Source organism: Gaeumannomyces tritici, assembly GCF_000145635.1.
Source record: "Gaeumannomyces tritici R3-111a-1 unplaced genomic scaffold supercont2.9, whole genome shotgun sequence".
In the NCBI taxonomy this organism is placed as follows: Eukaryota; Fungi; Ascomycota; class Sordariomycetes; order Magnaporthales; family Magnaporthaceae; genus Gaeumannomyces; species Gaeumannomyces tritici.
Window position 1 is genome coordinate 791,952 of NW_008804553.1, and position 23,084 is coordinate 815,035.

At 59.3% G+C, this 23,084-nt stretch overlaps 11 protein-coding genes across 11 annotated transcripts; 5 read left to right on the plus strand and 6 right to left on the minus strand.

The window, feature by feature from the left end:
* Window positions 1-66: 66 nt before the first annotated feature.
* On the plus strand, window positions 67-1,756 carry GGTG_12723 (hypothetical protein). Its single transcript, XM_009230624.1, has 2 exons — window positions 67-1,072; window positions 1,141-1,756. Exons 1-2 carry the CDS (start codon window positions 555-557, stop codon window positions 1,568-1,570), a joined length of 948 nt encoding a protein of 315 aa, XP_009228888.1. The 5' UTR covers window positions 67-554; the 3' UTR covers window positions 1,571-1,756.
* Window positions 1,757-2,413: 657 nt separating this feature from the next.
* GGTG_12724 (hypothetical protein) lies at window positions 2,414-4,270 on the minus strand. The gene is made up of 4 exons (XM_009230625.1): window positions 3,884-4,270; window positions 3,721-3,820; window positions 3,501-3,647; window positions 2,414-3,414 (listed from the first exon to the last, which is right to left on the minus strand). The coding sequence occupies exons 1-4, from the start codon at window positions 3,900-3,902 to the stop codon at window positions 2,595-2,597; spliced, it is 1,086 nt and encodes a 361-aa protein (XP_009228889.1). The 5' UTR covers window positions 3,903-4,270; the 3' UTR covers window positions 2,414-2,594.
* Window positions 4,271-4,408: 138 nt separating this feature from the next.
* On the minus strand, window positions 4,409-6,180 carry GGTG_12725 (hypothetical protein). The gene has a single exon (XM_009230626.1). The coding sequence runs from the start codon at window positions 5,474-5,476 to the stop codon at window positions 4,511-4,513; it is 966 nt and encodes a 321-aa protein (XP_009228890.1). The 5' UTR covers window positions 5,477-6,180; the 3' UTR covers window positions 4,409-4,510.
* Window positions 6,181-6,657: 477 nt separating this feature from the next.
* GGTG_12726 (hypothetical protein) lies at window positions 6,658-8,576 on the plus strand. Its single transcript, XM_009230627.1, has one exon. The coding sequence runs from the start codon at window positions 7,539-7,541 to the stop codon at window positions 8,484-8,486; it is 948 nt and encodes a 315-aa protein (XP_009228891.1). The 5' UTR covers window positions 6,658-7,538; the 3' UTR covers window positions 8,487-8,576.
* A 184-nt stretch (window positions 8,577-8,760) lies between these two features.
* Window positions 8,761-9,664, minus strand: GGTG_12727 (hypothetical protein; the record flags this gene model as incomplete). The annotated part of the gene is made up of 3 exons (XM_009230628.1): window positions 8,761-8,850; window positions 8,923-8,973; window positions 9,578-9,664. 3 exons carry the CDS (start codon window positions 9,662-9,664, stop codon window positions 8,761-8,763), a joined length of 228 nt encoding a protein of 75 aa, XP_009228892.1.
* Window positions 9,665-9,754: 90 nt separating this feature from the next.
* On the plus strand, window positions 9,755-10,896 carry GGTG_12728 (hypothetical protein; the record flags this gene model as incomplete). The annotated part of the gene is made up of 3 exons (XM_009230629.1): window positions 9,755-9,885; window positions 10,079-10,503; window positions 10,604-10,896. The coding sequence occupies 3 exons, from the start codon at window positions 9,755-9,757 to the stop codon at window positions 10,894-10,896; spliced, it is 849 nt and encodes a 282-aa protein (XP_009228893.1).
* A 2,880-nt stretch (window positions 10,897-13,776) lies between these two features.
* On the plus strand, window positions 13,777-14,407 carry GGTG_12729 (hypothetical protein; the record flags this gene model as incomplete). Its single annotated transcript, XM_009230630.1, has 3 exons — window positions 13,777-13,987; window positions 14,029-14,095; window positions 14,173-14,407. 3 exons carry the CDS (start codon window positions 13,777-13,779, stop codon window positions 14,405-14,407), a joined length of 513 nt encoding a protein of 170 aa, XP_009228894.1.
* Window positions 14,408-14,470: 63 nt separating this feature from the next.
* GGTG_12730 (hypothetical protein) lies at window positions 14,471-15,454 on the minus strand. The gene is made up of 2 exons (XM_009230631.1): window positions 15,248-15,454; window positions 14,471-15,123 (listed from the first exon to the last, which is right to left on the minus strand). Exons 1-2 carry the CDS (start codon window positions 15,368-15,370, stop codon window positions 14,641-14,643), a joined length of 606 nt encoding a protein of 201 aa, XP_009228895.1. The 5' UTR covers window positions 15,371-15,454; the 3' UTR covers window positions 14,471-14,640.
* A 247-nt stretch (window positions 15,455-15,701) lies between these two features.
* On the plus strand, window positions 15,702-16,805 carry GGTG_12731 (hypothetical protein). The gene is made up of 2 exons (XM_009230632.1): window positions 15,702-16,236; window positions 16,533-16,805. Exons 1-2 carry the CDS (start codon window positions 16,021-16,023, stop codon window positions 16,767-16,769), a joined length of 453 nt encoding a protein of 150 aa, XP_009228896.1. The 5' UTR covers window positions 15,702-16,020; the 3' UTR covers window positions 16,770-16,805.
* A 473-nt stretch (window positions 16,806-17,278) lies between these two features.
* On the minus strand, window positions 17,279-18,277 carry GGTG_12732 (hypothetical protein; the record flags this gene model as incomplete). Its single annotated transcript, XM_009230633.1, has 3 exons — window positions 17,279-17,376; window positions 17,457-17,892; window positions 17,963-18,277. 3 exons carry the CDS (start codon window positions 18,275-18,277, stop codon window positions 17,279-17,281), a joined length of 849 nt encoding a protein of 282 aa, XP_009228897.1.
* A 1,287-nt stretch (window positions 18,278-19,564) lies between these two features.
* GGTG_12733 (integral membrane protein) lies at window positions 19,565-21,326 on the minus strand (the record flags this gene model as incomplete). The annotated part of the gene is made up of 3 exons (XM_009230634.1): window positions 19,565-20,306; window positions 20,415-21,079; window positions 21,255-21,326. 3 exons carry the CDS (start codon window positions 21,324-21,326, stop codon window positions 19,565-19,567), a joined length of 1,479 nt encoding a protein of 492 aa, XP_009228898.1.
* Between the last annotated feature and the right edge of the window lie 1,758 nt (window positions 21,327-23,084).

The following is a 23,084-nucleotide window of genomic DNA, read 5'->3' on the forward strand; positions in this document are numbered from 1 at the left end:
TGCCTCTGCCCCGCCTGTGCTAAAATTAAACAACGCTATGCCGAGCGCAAAAGCAGAACGTTATGTCCGAGGTCACGTGGTTACTTCTTTCATGACCAATGGCGCGGAACATGGTCAATCTGGGTGCTCCGACGCATCGTCCTCCCTCAACGACCCCGACTCCTAGCACACCACCTCCCCGACATGTCCAGGCACACACTCGCCAAAAAGGGAAAGGCGCCTCTTTAAGATGGCGATGGCGGCCTTGGTGGGGTCTTCCCTCCCACTAATAAGCTTCGCCTCGTCCTGACATGCCAGAAACGGAAGTGAGAGGGGACCTCCCGAGTCCTTCGGGCCCAGTATCGGCCGCGGGCTGCGCGACGCAAAAAACCGATACATAATGCTACCCTCTCTTTGCTTCCATCAGTGCCGCGCGGGCTGCGCGCCTGTTTCGTTTTTTCAGCTTTTTCTCGCGCATCATATCTTCTAGGTGAAGGCTCTTGGCGGCGCTTGTCGTGGGTCATAGCAAACGAGGGCACCCCCGGGAGGACTGCCGTCAAAGAGAAACTGGCCCAATGGCGGACTATCATTATGGCCAGCACGGGGTTGTGCCACAGCCGAGAAGCACGCCAGCCTCCTATGATGGTATCCAAACGATGCCTGAGAACGGCCTGCACCCCGTCGAACAGACAATGGAAAGACTCCCCAGCGCCGTCGAGGCCAGCGCCTCGCCCTATGTTCTCCCAGAAGCACATGGCCAGGCCCAACTTGGGACACCGCCGGCTCACCCGCCACACCAGCAGCACCTTTCGACGACGGAATTTCAGAAGCCAGAGCCCAACGATACCTACATGGCATATCATTCGTCGTCACAGCTCCCGTCTGCGTCCTTCTCCCAGGCCTCGCCAGTTCCAGAGAAGACGATACTGGGTCTGAGAAAACCGACCTTCTTTCTCACTCTCAGCAACATTTTTCTCGTCATCGTTGTCATCCTCGTCGGCGTCCTCCCAAGTCAGCTGAACAAGAACCAAAATACCGGCGGGGCCTGCGCCGGGGGCTCCGGCGCATCCAACGGCGGCGGGCCGCCTACGTCGTAGGCATTATCCTGCACAATAGCCTCTTTCGTTCATACCACAACCAGCCACTGACTCTACCCTCCAGACCCAACGGAACAGCGCCTACGTACCCGGCCACTGGCGGTAATAGCCCGCGCATTTGCTTCGACACCAACACGGCCCCGCGTGCCGAGTCGCAATTCGGCGCGCCCGCGGTCGACTGCCCGCGGCGCGACAACGCGACGGCCCGGTACACGGTCCCGGGCACGAGCCTGACCTTTGAGCGCGTCTGCGGTGTCGACACGACGGCCGGCGACATTGGCAGCTTCCCCACCACCTCGATGCCCGACTGCCTCGCCCTTTGCGCCCAGCTTAACCTTTACCCTAGCAGCACGATGGGCCGCTGCCTCGGCGTCAGCTGGGTTTTTGGGAGCGGTCTGCAGGGTCAGGGGTCGAGCTACTGCTATCCCAAGTACAATATCAGCATACCCAGGAGCCGGCGGCTTGATACCGAGAGCGCGTACCTGGTCACCTGATGCTTTGTCTTTTCCAATGGCTGTTTTCTTGTGTGCCTTATGTGCCACCTTTTTTCCAACTCTCCGCTCTATTAAGGCTCTGCCATAAGCCGGGCCACGCTGTTTGGCAGACTAGATAGTTTTACTTCTTAAAGGCCGATCACCTACCATCAGCGGGGCCTTCTCCTGAAGTCCCTGCCATTCCCGTCCATCCATATGTACCGGAGCCTTGCCTGTCTTGGAGCGTTTAGCCCACCACTGCCCCTGGGTATCAGCCATCGCCTCGTACTCTTGGATGACAAAGACGGCGGATACTCTTTTGCTCCGCCCGATGACCGGTATAACCATGTCCAAGCTAGACGTGAGGTGAGACTTCACCGGTGACTGAGCGAGCACGGCTCACCTATTTATAAAGAGTATCTCTGAGTGTCCCGCAGCGGCGGGTTGAAGGGAGGATAAACACCACGTGAAGTTGGCGCTCGCAACTACCTCCCGCATCCCCCGCTGGACCTCGGTTCAAACGATAATTGGGGCCACACTGGATATGGCTTTCGGGAAGGCCATCCCACCTAGGAAATTCACGCTTGCCCATTTTACAACTGAAGTACATGCATGCTGCCCAGGCGATTATCATCAAAGATGTTGGGTAGGCATTTGTAGGCTAGGGGTAGATGGGGACGTTTGGCGCCTCTAGGGGGAGAGACCATTGCGGGTAACGAACAACGATGATAAGAGCCTTAGGCGGCATGCCTAAAACCATGACTACATTCATGGCACGGCCTGCAGGGGCCTGGGGCGTTGGTCTTTACAGTTGTCCAACGAGTGGTCCGCATCTAACAGGGTATTCTTGGTGCTCGACTCTTGTTGGCATATACGACGCTGTCTATTAAAGCTGTTTAGTATATAAGCACAAAAGCCCGCCACTCCTTGACAGCCACTTAGATGCTTGGTGTGACGAACAGCCCCCCGGTGGCTCTGGCAGTGCCCTTGTCGAGCGGTGAGGCGCAGATCATCATGCAAGCTTTGCTGACCGCAATGTTTTCGCTCAGTTGCCGCGAACCGCGAGGCCTTCCTCTGCAGATTCGCCTTTCCTTCGACCCATTCCCTTCTTGAACTCGTACCCATTACTCTCCCAGAACGGACGATCATTCCCGTCAGCGCCACGAGGCGTCCGGCCGAGGAGCCCCGCGAAGTTGAAGGGGTCGCACAGCGTGACGATGAAGGGCCGCTTGTCGTTCCAGCCGGGGCCCTCGAGCTCCGCCTCACCGTCCTGCGCCAGGTAGGTCGTCTTGTTCGGCGGCAGCCAGCGGCGCGGGTGCAGGACCACAAAGACGGCGACGGCGAGAAACAGGAAGGCGGCCTCGAAGACGTAAAAGTACCACTCGAAGCGCACCACGGGCGGCACCGACGCCGGGTCCAGGTCCGGGCCCGTGACGGTGAGGTTGTCAAAGGCAAAGTGCTCGGCGGTGCGGTAGGCGGTGCGGGCCGTGACGAGCAGCATCGACAGGTAGACGCCGAGCAGGGGCCGGTCGACGCGGGGCGCGCGGATGCCGCGGCGGCGGCAGCGCCACTGGAAGACGGCGCCGAGGCCGACCAGGAGGAGCGCAAAGGAGAGCTGCAGGACGAGCGAGGCTTTCATCATGGCGCTGCCCGCACTGACGCGGGCCGCGGCGTCCTCGGGGTCCCTGTCCTGGAGGATGGCGCCGGCGATGCTCTGCATGACGCCCAGGGCATTGAGGATCTCGACGACGAATGAGAGTATGAGGAAGCTGGATAGGACGCGGCCCGGGTGGATCGGTGAGAGGTAGGGGACATAGTAGAGGATTCGTCCTAGGATGTGGGCGTTGGCGAGCTCGAGCAAGGGGCTGTTGTAGAAGTCCTGTTAGCGCATGAGACTCAGATTTGGGTTGAGGAGGAACTGCTGGGCTGGTAATAAAGAAGAGGCACTGACGCTGTGCCGTAGAGGATGAACTGGGTTGCGATAAAGGCATTCGCGTGGGTAGGGTGGTAGGAACAAAAGATCCTGACCGCAAAGCCAGAGGTGAAGGCGAGAGCTGTAAACGGCAACAGGCCAGAGGTATTCCAGCTTTTGTACTTGCTGTGTCACTCGGATGGTTAGACAGGCTGGGCATCAGGGGGCTCACGGAGCCAGGGATGTCGGCGGGGCATACCAGGTCGAGTAAAGATGGCCCAGGGTCAGCAGTGCATACGCCGAAGTGAAGGCGGCCGCAGCAGCAGTGCTGGGGGTGTAGAAGAACAAGCTTTTCGAAGCTGTGCGTGTCGGACGTCAGTCTAAAAGGAGGATGTTGAAGAAGGGTGAGCGTGGGAGCATACCAGCGCTGTTGCCAGACATCGTCAAAGCTTGGGAAGACCGATATCAACAGGAGATCAGGCTATGTCGCGAAAAAATATAGGTTTGTAGTCGAAGCGGCACTGGTCGCGATGGCCGGGCGTGATATTTCCGCTTGATAGGTTGGGAGTCTGGTCTCCAAGACATTCTGGCGTCCAAGGAAGGCGGCAAGGCGCTGCCTTTATGAAGACAGGTACAGAGGTCCATGGCAGAGATCCCTGAGATGAATGCCTAGTCTGACGGTTGAATGCTGTGTTGTTGGACTCCGCCTCGTGTATCGACGAGGCTTTGATGCCAAGCTGACCCGACTTGATGGGGGTGGGAGAGACACGATATACAGGTACGGAATACGGTACGAACACGGAATACGCGTATTTCATGTGCTGACAGAAACACGATGACGGCGTGACTCGAGGGAACCAAACGCTCGGAGCCGTGCCAAGCTCCCGAACCACATCAATCCGCGAGTCATTAACACAGCGACACCCCTGCAGAGCCATGTTTAAATTGACGTGAATTGATGACGAACTTGTGAACATTGGAGAAAATACAAAGCCAAGTCCTCTACAGAATGAACCATCCACGGATCCGGTATCAACATTACCCCCTCGTCAGCTCCCACCGTGCTGACCATTGATATAGCTGCTCCCGCCCGCCTCGGCGCCGGCCACGACGTTTGTGCGCACGACGCGCGCGGACACGATGTCCATGTAGACGAGGGCGACGATCTCGAGCCCCGTGTACGGGCTGTAGAGGTACTGCAGCTCTCGCTCGACGGGGACACCGTCGTGCTCGATGGTCTTGTTGTGGCCCGTGAAGGTCATGTCGCGGCGGTAGTCGCCGGCGAGCTGGCGGCTCCTCTCGCGTCCGTTGTTGTCGAGGTAGACGTCGTAGATGCTGCCGTTCTGTGCCAGGATACGGTTGCGGTGGTTCCGCCCGCTGTAGTCGTTGACGCTGAAGAGGATGTTGTACGCCAGGTTGTACTCGAGGCTGCGCTTCTGCACCGTGCTGCCGCTGCTGTCGCCTCTCCCGCCGCCGTTGCCATTGCCGTTGCCATTGCCGCCGTCGATGATGCCGGTGGTGCCGTTGATGACACCGCCGATGGTGCGGCCGAGCGTGGCCACGATGGGGTTAAGGTCTATCGAGTCGAGCACGTCGCTGACCATCTGCAGCAGGTTCCCGAGGCGCGCCTCGAGCTCGACCTTTGCCGTGACGTTCTGGATCGAGAGCCGCACGCGGTCGATGGAGGCGTCGACGCCAGCGTTGAAGTGCAGCAGCTTGAGCACCTGCGCGTCCAGGTTGACCTTTGCCGTGATGTTCTCGACCTCGATCGAGATCTCCCGCACCGACACGGACGCGTTGAGGTACACGTCGGGCTCCGTCGGCAGCTCGACGCCCGCCGTGTCGGTGTTTTCCGTCCGGTACGTCGCCGCCTCCGGGTCCCCGTTCTGCTCCAGGTTGTAGCCGATGTAGCCATCCCCGCCCTGGTGCGATCCCGCCGTGGTCTGCGCGGCTACTGTCCCCAGTAGAGAGGCCGTTAGGACAAGCGCCCTGCTAGGAGATGTGAAGAGCTTCATGTTGTGCTTTGCGTTTCTTGCCCGCAGTGTGGAGGTGAGAGACGACAAGGTTAGAAGGGGTAGAGAGAAGGAGGGCGCGGAGCAACAAAGAGTAGATGAGAGCAGTCTAGCAATATCCGCCCTTAGCAAGGAGTCGTGCCTTGATCAGAAATTGCCCACGGGCTTGTGGGATATGATTGCCTCTTCTCTCTCCATTGTAAAACAGAGACTAGGAGGGCAGGGAGACATGCGAGTGCCGGGCGCGCCAACGTGCCGCCATACTAGCACGCAGTCTCATGAGACAGCAACCTACGTCAGTAAGATTGTGATTAAACGAGCGCTTAATGTCAAGCAAAAAGGGGCTAATGCGGCCTTCCAAGTTCTACCGCAGATCCAGGCCTCCTTATCCCATGTCACCTCACCTTGTTCCTTGCTTCTTGTCGCAACCGGCAGCCAGTCGGGGAAAGGGGCCGAGCGGATGCTGGGAGATGCCCAAGGCACCGTTGAGAAAAGCACGGGAAGATGCAGCACGCATGCTTGGCTGGCCGGCCCCTCATTTCATCGCAGCAACGGCCATCGCAAAACCTGACCCAGATCGATCAGCAGTGGTGTGGGATGCATCATTTCCCTGTTGCCAGGCGCCGAGAGGAGCATCCCCTGGTCTGCACTTGCTTCTTTGCTGCGCTGCATGCATGAGCGAGAGGCGGGCATTGCCTCATTGACCATTTTGGTCCGGGCATGGGTGCTGTATGCCTATCTGGGATAGGTGCATTTGTATTTGCTGTGACGAATATACGATGTTACTTTACCCAGGAGGCGGGTGGCTATGGCTAGGTGGGGCTTGATGATTGAGCAAAAGGTCAAGCCGGATTTCTGATGCTGCTATCATTCCCCACCCCACGGTTAGCAGCCCGAGCTCATCGCTGATGCAACGCCCCGGAGCGAAGTCTCCTCCCATGAGTGCTTAGCCTCGATGTGAGTGGCTCGGCTGAGCTTCCAGAGCGGGTTTCAGAGCCCACCCAGCCGCTCGCCGATCTCCGGCCATCCGAGATACCCACTTGAGTCCACAAGCCCACTTTCAGGGCGGAGGGGGGTGTGGAGCAGTGGAGAACAGCTTCCTCCTTTCCGACGCATGGCAGCTTGGACGATGAGCCGCTGATCTTTTCCCGTCCTCAGCTCGCGTCCGCTCCCTGCCCTGGCGCCAATGCAACCCCGCAACACCATCAAACAGCCGACACCTCCTCGAGCACACAGAAGCAAAGATCAAGACGTAATCTCCTTGTTAGTTGGAAGCCGTTGCATCTCCTGCATGCTGGTGAAGAGACCAAGCATTCTAGGCCAAACAGAGACCGGCAAAGGGCGCCACCCCGCGTGCGCGGAGCTGCCCACGCACACCACCAGCTATTCTACTCTAGATGGTACCTGGCAAGCCCAAGGCACGGTTGAGAGGCCGACGCCAAGCGGCCTATTCCTTGGAAACTAGCGCCATTTCCATTATCTGGACGGCACTGCGGCTCCTCAGAGGCTCCTCTTCCGCATCCAAAGGCGTGCCAACGTACCCTTCGCGAGCGAGACTAACAGACGATGGGGGAAGAGATTGGAAACGCTGCCATGGATCTTTGACATATCATCGAACCCCTGGCATTAGCAGACATGCTCTCGTTGCTACCTTCGGCCACATGCCCCATCCGGCACACCTTCGAGAACGTCCAGTCCAAACCCACCGCCCACGATGACGACACTGAGGAGAGGAGAAGTTGGCCCTGCTTGCTTTCCGTTGGGTCTCATTTCGGGCTTTCTGTCCTGTTCTCCCGGTGGCAGGGAAAGGGGTTATAACGATGTGATAGCATAACGCACGCATCCCATCTGGGTGCGCATCGGCGACACGACTAGCCCACCCTCATCGGACACATCTCCTCGCTTTTCCCTCGTCGATTCGGGATTCCTTCTCTCACCTTGTGCACCCTTTCCCCCAGGCCTCGTGTCAAAGCAGAGGCAGACATATCCGTTCGACAGGCAACTACAAGTAGAACGGTTATTTGCTTGCACATGGTGGAACGGAAGCCAGCTCTATCCATCAAATATGCGCAGTAACGGCCTCATTTCGCTCCTTGTGAGCTTCCTGCTGCTCCTGTCCTTCGCAGTTGCGCAGGACTCTACATCGACAGGGCCGCCCCCGCCAACATCCACCGGCACCCCTACCACAAGCAATGGCTCCACTGGCACTACCTCTGCCCCAACAAGCACATCTACAGGCGGCGGCGGCAGTGGCGGCGGAGGAGGTGGCGGCGGAGGAGGCGGCGGCACCGACTCCAATAGGGGCCCGCCAGACGTCCACCTTAAAGTGCCCGAGCTGTCTGTCGGCCGCATCGAGCTCGACGTGGACAACTTGCGGGCCGACGTGAACCTCGCGGCCGAGATCGCGGGCCTCGTGTCTATCAACGCCGGCGTGCAGGTGGGGATCAAAAAGGTCAACATCACCATCGCCGACGTCAACGCCGAGCTCGAGCTCGTCATCCGGCTGGGCCACCTGGTCGAGATTGTGAACCGCACGCTGCACACGCTGGACCTGAACCCGCTGCTCGTCAACGTGCTCAACGAGGTCGGGGACCTGATCGACGCCGTCGTCGGCGCCGTCGACGGCCTGCTGGGGTCCATCCTGCAGGGCGACAACAAGCTCAACTTCATCATCGACAACCTCGGTCATATCATCCAGGAGACCGTCGGCGCCGCGGGCAAGACAGTCAGCACCATCGTGGGCAGCTACACCCAGAACATGACCTTTACGGGCCAGCAAAAGACGCTCGAGAACGGGTTGGTGCAGAAGACGTACGAGTACGAGGAGCTCGGGTCGCTCGTCAACGTCATCACGAACGCCCTGGGCCAGGTCGTGCAGGCTGTCGTGGTCAGGGGCGGAAACGGAGGGGGTGGAGGGGGCGGTGGCGGAGGTGGTGGAGGTGGTGGCGACAGTAGCAGTAGTACCATCACGACCGCCACAACACAGCAGCCGCCGCCGACTTCAACATCATAAATACCTGACTGGGTGTAATTTTTTTGGACGCGGTCGAGTTAAGGAGACGGAGATAGTGAACAATAAAACATCCGTGGCTAAGAATTGATATCTTTCTGGCATCCGATATTTTGGTGGCGGTTCAGGCGCCTCAATGGCCCCGCACCTCCTTCCGCTGACTTCCGGCGACCCAACGTGCTGAGGGAGCTTTCTCTTTGTTCGCCACAAAAACCATTTGTCAACGGGTTGCACCTCTTTCCACTTTTTTTTTCAAGAGCGCGCCTCGGCAATTTGATCATCCAGCACCAATCACCATGCCCAAGATCACGGCCTGGGTCGCGTCCTGAAGAGCCAGATCTCCAGGATACTCGGTACGCCCCTTCCTCTACATCTGGGTCAACTTATTGGGCCATCTCGCCTGCAGACACTTCCAGACTGGTTGCCTCAAATGTCATACCCATTGACTCTGCATCCTGGCTGCTCGTCCCTGTCTGTTACTGATCTCTGCCTAATGGCTACTATATCAGGACATGGTTACCTAGCATCAAACCTAGGGACCGCAGGGTGCGAGATTTCGTCAGCCGTCTTGTGCAGCCAACTGACACAATGCCTCCCAGACTCCTCGGGACACCATCTCTCGGCCGAGCACATGCGGATAAGATCGGGAGGGCTGACGAAGTTGAGCTCTGGACGCCACCCCCATATCCTGAGTCAAGCTCAAGTATACCTAAACCTAGGAGAGAATACACAAAGGCCTCGAGCCGGATCTCCGTGCCAGTACTCGAGCGGCTAGATGTTGGACATTTTGACTGGAGGAGCGGGCGTGGAAAGGTTTGTCTGCCCAGACAAACCGTGGACGTTCTCGAAGCAAGCAGTGCCTGGATTGTCAGCACCCACTGATCAGACTACGCATGCGCTTGGAGGGATGCAAGGATATTCAGACACATGGAAAGTCTCCTCCCCGGTTTCGATGCATGCCATTGCCAAGCTCGACAACGCCACAACCGCACACGTATTTCTCCAGTCCACTCCCAGGCCCAATATTCACCCACGGCAAGCTGTTGGCGCGAACCGGCGCACGCGCCAAAGGGGGTCTGGGAGCGCAAGCTTACCGTCTCTGCGCCACGTCGGCAGAGGAGAATACTGTCGCTAGCGCTTAGAGGAGCACTAGCGGACCTGCAGAGCCATGCGTCTCGCATTTACTCCCACAGACAGGTGGCGGGCCATCTTCCACGCGCCAGTTTGCGGAGATGGACGGCTGATAGGGAGCCCTATGCTAGGATGGGAGCATGCAGCGCCGCACCGCCAAGGACCCTGTGAAGGACAACAAGTCCGGTGAGAGCTCCATCTCAGCAACGCAGGCTATCGGGATTATGGGCCTGAGTACCGCACGACGACGTTGGGGACTCCGGAGAGTCATGTGATATAAATCCATGTGGTGGGCATCTTGTCTTGCTTCCGTATCTCTCTATTCAGATCGGCGAGCACGACAAGCGGTCTGGACACCAACCTCTCCAGTTCGACGCACCACATTCGCTCTCACACTCTCGCTATTCGCGTCGCAGCTTCCTCCCCTCTCACACCTGACACCTTCGCTTCCTTAACGCCGCCAGAACGAAGTTCACCAGCACCCTCGTCGCGAGCCTTGCCCTCGCGGGCACCGGCCTCGCCGCCCCGTCGACGTGCTCCTCGCCGAGGCTCGGCCGCCGCGACGCGGCGACCATCAACCTGGCGCTGACGGACGTGCTCGAGAAGATCTCGCTCTTCGACGCCGCCATGCTGCAGTACCAGGGCGGCGCGGACCTGACCGCCATCGCCGAGACGGGCTACAACACGGTCGAGGCCGTCCGCGGCGCCAGCGCCCGAGTGTCCAATACCACCGCCGTCGCCTCCGCCGCCGAAGCCACCCAGTTTGCGCCCCTGGTCGAGCGCCTGAGCGTCGCGGGTGAAGGGCTCCTGGGCCGCGTCGTCAGCCAGACGGTCAACTTTACGTCGTCGGGCATGTGCTCCGACATCTACAACTGCGTCAACGAGATTGGTAAGTGCTCTTGCTGGCCCACCATGTGTCCAACCCTGCAGGAGCCAAAGACCCAAGCAGAGAGACTGACCACATCATCAACGCCGCCCCCCTTTGCCAGGCCAGGGCGTCGGCAAGCTGATGACCGAGGTGGCCGCCAAGTTCCCCGCCGAGGCCAAGTACCCGGCCCCGGCCACGATCCAGCGCTTCACCGACCTGTTCGCCTCGACCAACGCCAGGCTGCAGGCCTGCGCTGCCGCCGTGCCGCGCCCCGCTGGCTCTAGCGTCTCCCCGGGCCCCCGGCCCTTCCACTCGACCGCCCCGCCCACCGTCACCGGCGCCGCCGTCCTGCCGCCCGCGGGGCCCGGCGCCGCCACGCCATCGCCCCAGGCCCCGGCCGCCACGTCCGTCTAGCAGCAGCAGACCTCCGCTGCGACTGCCTTTGCGGAGGCGCCCCCGCCCGCCGCGGTCGCTGGTGCCACCCCTGCCGCGCCCGTGACTGGCGCTGCTGCTGCGGCGTTGGGCGGAGGCACCGTCAGGAGCGGCGCCATTGCCGTGCAGGTTGCCGCTCGTCTACTGCTGTAGACGGAGCTTCTTGGGCTTTTCGGGTCCTTTGGGAACTCGTCTTGTCTGCTGCTGTGAAGGTTCAGTTCCGTCCAAGTGGGCGGCGGACCCGACTGCGGCATCTGCCCGAGTGTATTGTTCATGTGTGGGTTTGTGGTGCTTGGACGATATCCTTTGAGCCCCGTGTACGATATTTATATCTTGTAAAGTAGACCGTATTTATTAGTATTGAGCAACTATGCCCGAGGCGTTTCATCTCATCGCGGTAGCCTGTTGGACTATTGAATCTACCCCTTTTGGTGCCCCTCTGCGTGGCCCTGCGCTGGCCATAGTGACTCTCGAGCTTCGGCTGGACCAACTCCTGGTTTCCTAGACCCGCCTGATAGATACCCATGCTTGATCTGATGCTATAGGTGATATGTCCTATCAGCGACTGGATGTGTACCTAGATGCTTGAGTTGAGGAATTCATGTTCGAGATGGGCCCAATTGAGCCGCTGTGGGGCGATAACTTTGGCGCGTCGCAGCGAACCACCTACCCGTGCACATGACCCAGACCCAACTCGCGCGATCCTTCATACACCACACCCAAGAGTCCCTTTGAGCACGCCCATCCCCCCGTGTCTGTTTTTTCGCTCTCCCGGTCGACTTGAGTATCGTGATTTGGGACCGCATGACGCTCCCTTCCAAGCATGTCCATGCCTCCAACGACCCTCCCCAAAGACCTCTGAACATGGCCCTCATCACACAAGATATGAGCAAGGCGTTGGTCAACCCACGAGATCACCACAGGCCATGGGCTCAGCGTCCATGTCGGCGGTTTCCCGCGTATCATCTTACCACTATCGCCGTGTCTCGGCCATTTTTACCTTGACGAGTCCTGCAGCATCGACCTCTACCCATGGCTAACCAGACGTGAATGCAGTGGGTGCAGATTCTCGATATATACCAAGTCAAGACATAATTACAGTGTCTAAGCCAGATCAAGAGCCAAGCCTTTCGAGGGTTGGTTCCCTGATCGAGCGGACGAGGGCACAGCTCAGGCGAGTATACGACGCTATATGTCCACGCTAGGGCATAAGAAGCTTATCTGGCAGCCACCAGCAGCACCAATACGACACTCGACGACGAGGAATTCGCAGGCGAGACCTACGAGGAAAGCCAGACCTTCCCGAGCTCTTCTCTACCCATATCCCTGATCTTGTTGGCCATCACCCCTCCGCCAGATCCCGCACTAGCTACAAAGCACCTCACACCCCCCCTCGACGCAAAGTCTCCCAGAAGCATCCTAGAATAGTGACTCGAGCTTCAGCACCAGACAGCCGCACTATACAGTATCTAGATCTTATACGAGCTTAGCTTCGAGATACGGGTTCACTGGCGGCCGGTTTTCATCGTCAAATATAAACACAATCTCTCAATCACCATCATCAGTGCGGGTGGCCTCGGTGTCATAGCCTCAGCGCAGGTGACCTTGTGTCTGCCTCTTTACCCGTCAGCCGAAGACCTGAAGTCCTGACCCGAACGCCGGGTGTCTTAGCCGGACAATCAGCCTGTTGACTGGACGCATCCCGCAAGCCGCCCGCATAAGCACATGTCCGGTCCGCTTCTTGGCGGGCCGCTGTTGATTGCTAACGCTCGAGAGAAGCCGTGAGCCATGGGTCGAGACAGGCGGGTCCGTGGGAATCTGGGTACCGGCCTGTCCGAAGAAGCGGTTGGGTCTAATACCCCCTGGCTTCCGTGTCTAGTCCCGGGGTAGTCGGTCGTCGCCCTTGTTGCAGTTTAGGCCGCCACGAGGCGGAAAGCTCTCCGTCGGAACCTGGCCCGAGACAAGACATGCAGACCAGACCGTTGACAACAGCCCTCAAAACATGGAAACACTGCCCAGAGCGACGAAAAGGGATGCCCTACTGGATACAACGGACTGGCGCTGCGCGGTTCTCAAATTAATTGGCCACGGCCGCGCCATTTCAGTCGCGCCTAGCCTCCAACGATCGACCTGTACGGACGGCTCGGCAAGCTGCGCCGGCATACCAGGGCGTCTGATCTCTGCAAGCTTCGCTCGCATGCCAGCCTTCCATCCCGGAGGCGCACGCCTGGATGGCAAATTCTCATCTATTGGACCATTCGCTACCAGACTTGCGACCCAGAAGCGACTGGTCCCAGAGGCATCGCATGCCCACACAACAATATCGAGCCAGGTACAGGTGCGGTGATATACAAGGGCTAGAAGGGATGGCCTGGCTCGATAGTAGTGGATATCTGTGCCCGTGGCGTCTAGGTAGCATTTTATATTAGCTGAGCACCAGGCTTGTGGCTATAATTAGCAGCCCAGGTCTCGATTCTGGCACGACGAACCATAATGTCTCCCCTCCTGCATGGGCACACCGCAGTGCATGGCAGCAAATCCTCGCGTGGCTTGGCAGCACCTCTCGGGCTCTGGGTTTATTGACTCCCAGGTTAAACCCTATTTTAGGAACCGCAAAGGCCCGAGTGAAGATACCGTTTATGGACCGGCATACGTTCCTGATAGCTACGAGGGAACTGGCTATGTCCGGCCTTCCCAGACACATAAAGCGTTCCTGCTTCTCCCCATGGCTTGCAAGGATCGGCTCTCACAACTGTACTGACCAGTCATCACCGCAACCAGCCGCTGCAAGCTTTGTCAGGAGACGCCCAAGCTCTCCCCTCTGTCTTGTTACTACTCACATAGGTGTCTGTTCTCCTGATCATGCAGATCAAGCTCATCGCGCTCTCCGCTCTCCTTCCTGGTACCCTCGCCCAATGGGGCAGGGGAAGAGAGAGAGGAGGAGGCAGCGGTGGTGGCAACAACAATGGGGGCGGCAACAACAACGCGCAGCCCCCCAACCCTCCGTACGGCGCGACACAGAGCACATGGGGACAATGTGAGACCTTCCATCTCCCACTCCTAGGCGGAGAGGGTGTGAGGAGACGCTTTGCTAACGCGAACCGCGATTCCAAGGCGGAGGGCGCACATACGCCGGCGCCGTGGCTTGTCCTACTGGAGCCTACTGCAGGTTCGACGGCAAGTATGTGAAGTCCTCGGTCTCGATGTTCCACCACCCCAAGGATACTTTGGATAGCGCTGACCGGCTTCCGGCCGCAGTGAGTGGTACCAACAGTGCGTGCCCAACAACTACCCCAACCACAACGGCCCGCCCGGAAACAACCCGGGCGGTCCTGGCGTCGTCACGCGCACCATCACCACGGTCGTCACCATCGATGACCCCCGGCCCACCCGGGTCACCACCTTCATCACTTACCTCCAGCCCATCACGACCCCTATCCGGAACACCGTCGTCACGCTGGTCCCGGATCAGCCCTGGCGGCCGGACGAGTAGACACTACATGGGTTGGAGAAGGACAAGAGTGGTTGGGTGTACAGAGCACTTCGGGGGACATAGTATCCGCAGAGGGCTATGGTGGATTGTAAAATAATTATATAGGACAAGATATGCGGTTTCAGCTCCATCAATGCCCCGCGGCGAAGGGAGGTATCGTTCCACGTACCATGCTTCACGTCGCAGTAGGCCCATCGATCATCTCAAGAAGGCCAGAAGCAGGCCATCCGTCGTCACTGCGGCGCCCAGTTGCTGTTGATGACCTCGACAATCACGCCGTGGTCCTCGCGCTGGTTCAGCCCGGACACGACCACGACGGCCACGACGCCCTCGACGCCGCGGACCCGGATCGGCACGCCGCCGCCGTGGATGGCGTAGCAGCCGCCCTGGTCCGGGCCGAGCGCGAACTTGGACCGGAACAGCTCCTCGTCGGCGCCGTACTTGCAGCGCAGCAGCCACGTGCTGCAGCCCCAGCGCAGCACCGTCGCGCGCTTGCGCGCCACCCACGTCTCGTTGTCGGGCGCCGTGCCCGCGCCGACGGCGGCCTGGAACACCACCTGGCCGCTGTTGGCGAGCGCGATGGAGATGACGGTCGGCCTCCCCTGCGCGGCAAAGGGCAGCAGCCGCGCGTACAGGAGGTGGCCGAGCTCCCAGGCATCCTCGGCCGTGAAGGAGGCGAGGGTGAAGGAGTCGCAGAGGGCCTTGACCTCTCCGGCCTGGCGATTGGGTGTTTTGCTGTCAGCAAGGTGCGCTGCTCACGCGAAAGGCATTGGGGACTGCAGTCGGCTTTGCGTGGGATTGGATTATACAAGACGAAAAGAGAGAGTAGAAAAACCTCACCGTTTCGGGTGGGGCCGTGATGGGTGGTGGTGAATGCTCCGCCCCTTGCTTTTGAGCCTCGAACACGGCCAGCAGGCCGATGCCCGGGGACTGGTTTATTCTATGTAAGACTGTTGAGGCCATATTTTGAGCACGTAGCGACACATTCTGTTGTAGCTGAGGTTCAAGACGAGACGGAGCTCTACGCGGGGCAGTAATATGTCGTCATGCTCACATTTTGATGTGGAGAAGGGTCGCCATTCTCCACTCTTGGGCCTTCCTTCACATCTGCCGAAGGCTATTATACGAAAGCAGGCAGGAACCTAATTGGGGGCATTGATGATGGGCGATGCCGATTTCAGACCTACAAATTAATTTTAAAATGTCTCGACCACTGTCTTGCCTGGGAGGATCCCATCCACAGCCGGCTTGAATGTCTCTTCCTCCCTAAGCCGATATGCCAAAAAGCTCGAAAACGAGCTGACTAGGACGAAAATCCAGACTTGTCCTTTGTGCGAAGGAACGACGTGAATGGCGAATCTCGCTAGTGCTAGGCTGCTGGGTGTTAGTATTGTTTCCCATCTTGAAGCCGAAACACACGTCTGCTTCCATCCTCCTTTGTTCTGTTCGGAAACGCATTTGAGTGATAGACCACTGGCTCATAAGAACCCGGTCCTCTGACCTGCCCAAGCCCGGTTCTCTGGAGCTCTTCTCTTGCAACCGAGGCAGCCATCCCGAAAACACTCCTTGGATCAACCACACAGGATCCCACAAACTACCCAGTTAGCTGCAAGATGCGCGGTATGAAACGGTACATGCTGGCGCCTCTGCCCGAGTCTCTGGACTCGCAGAGGCGCTGTCGACGCAGGGTCCGCTTCACCGAACCCGCGTCCGCCGACCAAGCCGCCGCCGCCACCAGCCCGCCAGACCAGCGAGCATATTATGACACCGGCGACGTCCTCATCTGCGCCTTTGTCCTTGGCTGCGTCATTGGCTACATCTTCAACACGGTGCTGATGAGAGGGCTGGACTGGGCTGCGTCGACCATCGGTCGAGGTCGGCCGTCACAGTCCCCGTTCTAGGAAGCCCAGCGGCCTGCGCGACAATGGTGGGACCCAACGCCACAGGATGGTGATGGGTACCCAGTCCATGTGGCCCAAGTCGGCCGACGTGATTGCAAGGAAGATGGTGGCGCGCAAGAAGTGGCGGCGCAATGCCGGCACCACCATCTGGAGAAGGGGGTTGGTCCTTAAGATAGAAATCCTGAGACCTGCAAGACCCCGTCGGCAAGAAACGGTCGTGTTAGCCTTCACTCGACAAGGCCACCGAAATTCTGGCCTGGGCCAAGCTGAAATCGATCAAGTCCAAATTCCGAATCGCCCATCTCCAAGACCTCACCTGGGGCCGCGGCGACGAGCCCATCGAACACGAAGCGGCCAAGGTCAAAACGACTGTGCTTCACTGGGTTACGAACAACACTCGGAACGGGCAGCACAGGCTCAAGGAGGGTTTCCTCGTATATGGTTGTTCCAGCGTTGCCTAATCCGCCCTCGGAGGTTCGACAAAAATCCGATGTCCTGTTGGTGAGGATGGAGGTGTCACTTATACCTGGTTCATCAGCAGTATATCTGAAAATGGGAAGGCATTGCCAAAGCATGTTTCGAGGGTACCAGCGATGCAAAGGAAGCTCTGGTTTCGACCAGCTGCTGTAACTTGACACGATAGCAGCGCACGAAGGAGGGCGCAGGCGTGGGCCAGACTGATAAATAGCAAAATGGACGCTTTATTCCGACATTCCGACCCGTTTCCTGTTTGCCAGATTGGGTCCACCGTTTCCCCCGGTCCTGTGCGCCGTCCAGGGAAACGACAGGCCCGGCCCTTCGATCCTATAAGTACAAGTGAAAGATTTTGCGCCCGCGCGAGGAAGCCCAGTCCAATGGGGGCCTCCTCGGCCTCGACTGGACACCGAGGGCCTTCTGGTCGGTGCGGTTGGCGGCCGCAAGCAGGATATATGGCAGAAAAGATGATATAAGTACAGAAAGCCCACGCCGTCTAGACCTGGCTGTGGCGTGGGCGCTTGCGCGCGCTCCCGCCGGCCGGGTGCATCTTGCTGGACTGCTCGCGTTTGAGCTTCTCGTCCAGCACGCGGGCTGTGGTGGCGGTGGTGGTGGTGGGTTAGCAACATGACACTTGGTGGCGGGGGGCGATGGTATGTCCGGGCGGGACTCACTGAGCACGTCGTATCCAAATTGGGGGAACTCCAGGCACAGGCCGCGGAACTCCTCCTCGGCCTCGGAGCGGAGGGTGTGGGAGCGGGTGGCCCAAAAGTTGGCGACGGGGGCGCGGATGACGGTGTCGTCGTTGTGGGTGTGTTGGTAGACGTAGCGGGCGTAGGCGATCTCGCCCTTGGCCGTCGAGTTGACGCAGTGGATCTTGGACGAGGCCAGGTTCCGGAGCGCGGGCATCTGGAACTTCTCGGCCAGCGTGTAGACGCGCGCGTGCTTGAGCAGCTGGTCGCCCGACTCGTCGACGTGCGGGAGCGACGGGTCCGTCTCGAGCTGCCGCGTGCCCGCCACCTTGCGCGGGAAGTAGTCGCCCGTGTACAGGAATTCGAGGAAGCAGCCGACGGCATCGACGTCGTCGCCGGTTAGGTCGACGTGGCGGGGCTGGGTCCGTGAGGGGGCAGGTTAGCAAAAACGCGTTCTATAGGCAGGGTCCGGCTGCGGCAGCGCTTACAGAGCCATCGTCGGGGAATTCTGCGCAAGTCTCGGCGAACCACGGGCTCTGGACAAGCAGGGCCTGGTGGGCGGTGAGCATGGTCTCGCTCTCATCGATGCCGGCTGTTATCGTCACGACGGGGCTGCCAAGGTAGTTGATGAAAGGCACACGGGTGGGCGCGGTCTCCTCAGGACCCTCCTCGCCGGCGTAGGGGAGAGCCGCGGGCTCATCGTCAGCGGCGGCCGCGGCCTCGCCGCCCTCCATGTCCACGTCAGGGGTGGGGTTGGCTGTCGACTCCTCGATAATGTTCTCGGCAGGGCCGGGATCGGCCATTGTGATGAATGGGATGTGATTGGTTGTGGGAGTTTGCGACGGCTGTCAAAAAATGGACGAGCGGAGCAGAAAGGCCCAGCGAATGTTTATTGCACAACGCGACTGGTTGGAGCCGTCCAGGCAGCGATCGCAACAAGAAAAACAAAGGGATCCCGGGAGAATGGACCAATTGACCGCCGATTGACTCAAGAAAATGAAGCAACGCGTGGAAAGAGTGTTGGAAGCCCTACAGGTGCAATTGTGAGAAAGGCAGTGAGGGCGTGTGGTGGATCGCGCGTTGCGTTTGGTGCTCAGTTTACTCCGAACTCCTCCCTAGGTTTGCGCCGCGACCTTGATTGGAGCTCACTAGGTGCCCCATCGTGCTGGTTGTCAGGGCAATTTCTCCCGCTTTCGTCGAGGTTGCATCTGTGGCTTGTGGCTTGGTGTTGTGTGTGGTCCTGCCTGGAGCTCGATGAAGGCCCAAGCTCCCATGCAAGGGACCTTGACGACTGGCCCCTGTCTGGTTGGGTCTCAAAACCGGGTTGTGAAAGGTCGAGATCGTCAGGAACCAGTGGTCCGGCCGAAGCCAATAAAGATACTGTCAGTCCCAGTCGTGTGGTTCTTGCCCGGCCTCGATAGTATGAGCGCTCGGCCGATTCTCAGTGAATCACCCCGGTTTGTTCGCACGGGCCATCTCTTCAACGACAGACACGGCCATCTGCATGGTTCCAAGCTCGCCCGTCCCAAGGCCACTACTGCATGGGTCTCATCCGAGATAAGTATATGTAAGGATAAAGGTGGAGTGCAGTCAGCTCAAAAGAAAACTGGCAGACGCGGCAGTCTTCCTACCAATACATGTGCTGCCAGAGACAAACTAGCTTCCATTTATTCATGGAGGCTTGTTCACGTTAGACTTAGATCAAGCGGGGTTCGGTCGCGTCATCCAACCCGCGAGTCAACGCCACGTCACGATGCATATGTCCGTCCGTTTCACAAATGTCCATTCCTTCCGCGTTTCAAAAGACCGCCATGATGCCCATCGCATGACAATCCGTTTACATGCAAAGCTATTCGCATGAAGAGCGTAGATAGTGTGCGATGTGTGCTGAAATCGTACCGAATTACGCACCAATGTAGAGAACTAGCCAGACCTGCCTGGGGCAGGATATCAGTACAGATACCTAGACATTCAAGGACATGTACCCTTGCGCTGCCGCATTCGCTCGCTAGCTGTATACATGTACAAGGAGACCAAGCGCATCATCATGGCAAACTCCGCAAGAACGCCCATGCATCGCCATGTAAACTTCAGCGGATGGAGCGGCCCTTGTCGCGCTTGACCCAGCCCGTGGTCGGCACCGGCTTCTCCAGCCGCAGCGCCCACAGCAGCCAGTCCTCGACTGGCATGAAGACGAAGAGGACGCGGTTGCACAGGTACGATAGCAGCACGACGCCCGCGGCCGCGACCGCGTCCAGCAGATAGTGGTTGCCCGTCGCTATGATGCAGAGCAGGATCCACGACGGGTACCACACACCCAGAACGAAGAAGAAGAGCCTCAGCCACCGCGGGCGGCGGTGCGGCGCCTCGACGTCGTACCGGCCCTGGGTGTACACACCGCCGGTGGCCGCGAGGGCGGTGTCGAGGCGGGGCCTGTCGTCCACATTGCACTTGAGGACGCCGTGGCGGGCGTCGCCGCCCTCGAGGTCGCACGTGTTGTAGCCGAAGAGCACGCCGTCGGCGCGGCGGCGCAGGCCGGCCAGGACGCCCGACTCGACGACGAAGACGCAGCCGATGGCGAAGGCGTAGCCGAAGTGCATGGACGGCATGGCGGCCAGCTTGTTGACGTACTTGCCGCTCATCCACGCCGACTGTGCGTCCTCGGCGTTGACCGTGTCGACGAAGCCGAACTCGCGCGGCAGCAGGCGCGGCGGCATGCAGGGGTACATGATGAAGGTGAAGAAGGCGAAGAGGTTGAGCAGCGTCATGGTGCGCCGGACCGTCGCGAACCGTGTGTGGCTGGGGGCCGCCCAGTAGTAGTACGCGATGAAGCTGTTGAGGATAACATGGTTAGTTTAGACGTAACAGCGAAAGAGCAGCTGTTCGGGTGACGGACGCCCGGCGCTAGCTTCGAAACGTCTCTCCAGCAATCAAACGTACCAAACAGTTCCAGGGATGTGAATAAGGGCATAAGATCGGTTCAGCACCATCAGCCAGATGCCCCTCCAGTCCAGCGTGTCACCGCCGGCCAGGAACCACTGCTGCAGCCTCCACTCCATCCACCTTTCGGTGCCCGTCGCGCCGCGGGGGCCAAACAGCACGGCCTCGAGCTCCAGCAGGGCGATACCGTGGTCCTGGGCCACGTCCCAGAGGCCCTTGACGCCGCCGTACCAGACCTGCGACAGGACCGCGGTCAGGCGGTAGAAGATGTAGGTGACGATCCAGTAGAACATCTCGATCAGGAACGGGAACTTTTGCAGCACGCGGCTGTGCCAGTGGCCGGCGAACCGCGATGAGTTGGGCGTCGTCACCGTCCACACCCCGAGCACTCGCCGCGTCTTGGGCGGGTGCTGGGGGTTCTCGCCGCTGCGCGCCGCGCGCCGGAGCTCGGCCGCAGGGGAGATTGGTCGCAGGGAGCTGGCCGACAGCAGGCCACCGTCGTCGTCCGAGTAGTCGGTCGAGGTCCGGGGTGACAGCTGCGCTGGCGACGTGGCCGCCGAGTTTGCTACCCGCTCGTAAGGGTAGTTGCCGCTCGAGCTCCTGAAGACAGGGTAGTTCCTCCTCCTTGTTAGGTACATGGACCCGAAGAGAACGAGAACGATGAACTGTTGTTTAAAAGGGCGGCGGCATATCTGTTAGCAGGCATACTTCCAGGAACCGGCAAAGACGTCCCTAGCGGCCAACGCTTGGTCACTTGTCACCGCCGCGGCGTGACCAAAGCACTATCGCAACATGGCATAGTGTCGGCTCGAGAACGGTGCCGAAAATTTGACGACCTACCGTGGGCTCAATCCATTCGGGCACTTTGAAGGCACGACCACTCCGCCATTCTGGCAGTGCCGCCGCCGCCATTGATACTGCTTCGGCCATGACCCAGGCAGGACTCTGATGCGGGTGGCGGGCAGCTTGTTTCTGGCGGCCACTATGTGCGGGATAGAGGACGAATTAGGGTAGGTTGTTGGTCCGAGCCTCCCCACGGTGCGCAGGCCGCCAGTCGTTATCCTCGGGCTTCAGACTGACTCGGGCCAAAAGCAGGTCTCGAGTGCGGGTTTGGCGGGGAGGACCCAGGGCGTCGGGCAAGCTTTCCGACTATCAGACGGACACGCGAGGCGCAGGGCGCAGGGCGGCGGGCCGGCTAAAGTACCTCGGGCAGTGACCGCTTTGGGTCTGTCGATGGTGAGGTCCAGTTCCCTTACACAAGCGGAAGATGGCAGGCAGGCCAAGACAGGTGCCCAGAGAGATCAGCAGGGACTTTTCCCCAGTCGAGGTTGGGAGCCGGCTCCAAGATTATCAGAGGGAAGAATGGGGGAAATGTGTGTGGCAGCCTTCAGACGGAAAAGGGTCCAAAGGAACAAAAGGACAAGAAGAAAACCAAAAACCCGAGGGCGCGACAAGACAAAGGGGAGCTGGTCGATTCCACACTCGGAAAAGACGGATGCTGTAGGCTACCATCAGTCTTGGCCATTACTCCAGATTCATGCGCGTATCGAAATCAATAAGCAGAGACTTCTGCCACCCCCATCAAGGGCGCACGGCAGTAGATACTGCCCAGAGGATGTAGGTGGGTAAGCACTCAAGGAATAAATGCGTGTAGGTACCTAGCATACTTTAAACGGCGAGCCAAGACCTTAGCAAGCGGCATGCCAAGCAAACCGGCCTCGGAAAGTGGGAGCTGCCAGCCGCTTGGTCGGCGGGGTTCGGGGATTTCGAGAAGCACGAGGAAGGGGTGGGCCTGAGCAGCAGCGAGGGAGTGGACACACACACGCACACACACACAAAGAGAGCGAGAAAGGGAGGCGGATAAGACGACATCACTGCCGACCCTGGAAACGGCATGCGGGTCAGCCGCCCGCTCGCCTCTCCCACGCTGCCGTATAACCGCTCAAGGATGTGTCGAGGCTGCGAGAAAGCCCAACGGGGTTGGAGTGCCACTTGTGAGAATGGTAGCTGGTGTGGACCCTCTCCATGTGCCGATATAGAAAATCGAAGCGGGCCATCCTACCATGGAACCGCGTGGGGGCGATTGACTTGGCTCTCGGACTCTTGACCACCCCCTGCTGCCATCCATGATGGAAGGCGTGCGCAGTGTAAGCTGGGCGGCATTGAAATAACGAGTCGAGATAAGAGAAAAAGAAGAAAAATAAGGGTAGCAAACCCCTGTCTGTTTGCGCCTCTGAAGCCGACCAAGACCACTTGTCAGACGTACATGTTGTCACGCGGCGTCGTGCGCCCTTGGACCTACCGCATCTCTTTGCATCTTCACCAGCGCCAACAGGGCAACACAGGAACGCGAAGGCTGTGCCTCAGTTTGTCTGAGGCTGCGCGCGCGGGCCCTAGTTCCGATGTGCCCTCTAGCGCCCAAGTGCCGCACGCCAAGCCCCCAAGGTCGTCGCGTCCCTGACGCCATGCCTGAAGTGACTGCGGGCACTGTGCCATCTGAGGAGGTGGGGTCGCGCAGTGTCAGCATCCAGTCGAGGGGTTTCTGTAAATCCTCCGAGACCGGATCTGTGGCCGGCCTTTAACAACGAGGCAGCCTCGTGTGCACAACGGACAACGCTCAACTTCTTTGTTGAAGACACGTTAGCTGGGCGTCTCGAGAAGCGGTGTGGT

Bases quoted from the DNA above. Each gene is read 5' to 3' on its own strand.
- GGTG_12726 (XM_009230627.1), top strand. From the start codon at position 7,539: ATGCGCAGTAACGGCCTCATTTCGCTCCTTGTGAGCTTCCTGCTGCTC.
- GGTG_12723 (XM_009230624.1), top strand. From the start codon at position 555: ATGGCGGACTATCATTATGGCCAGCACGGGGTTGTGCCACAGCCGAGA. The intron at 1,073-1,140 runs GTAGGCATTATC...TCTACCCTCCAG, and splicing joins GGCGGCGGGCCGCCTACGTC to ACCCAACGGAACAGCGCCTA.
- GGTG_12731 (XM_009230632.1), top strand. From the start codon at position 16,021: ATGCGCGGTATGAAACGGTACATGCTGGCGCCTCTGCCCGAGTCTCTG. The intron at 16,237-16,532 runs GTGCTGATGAGA...CGGTCGTGTTAG, and splicing joins TTGGCTACATCTTCAACACG to CCTTCACTCGACAAGGCCAC.
- GGTG_12724 (XM_009230625.1), bottom strand. The intron at 3,648-3,720 runs GTATGCCCCGCC...CGAGTGACACAG, and splicing joins GGCCATCTTTACTCGACCTG to CAAGTACAAAAGCTGGAATA. The intron at 3,415-3,500 runs GTCAGTGCCTCT...CTTCTACAACAG, and splicing joins TTCATCCTCTACGGCACAGC to CCCCTTGCTCGAGCTCGCCA.
- GGTG_12730 (XM_009230631.1), bottom strand. From the start codon at position 15,370: ATGGCCTCAACAGTCTTACATAGAATAAACCAGTCCCCGGGCATCGGC. The intron at 15,124-15,247 runs GTGAGGTTTTTC...CCCAATCGCCAG, and splicing joins TCACGGCCCCACCCGAAACG to GCCGGAGAGGTCAAGGCCCT.
- GGTG_12725 (XM_009230626.1), bottom strand. From the start codon at position 5,476: ATGAAGCTCTTCACATCTCCTAGCAGGGCGCTTGTCCTAACGGCCTCT.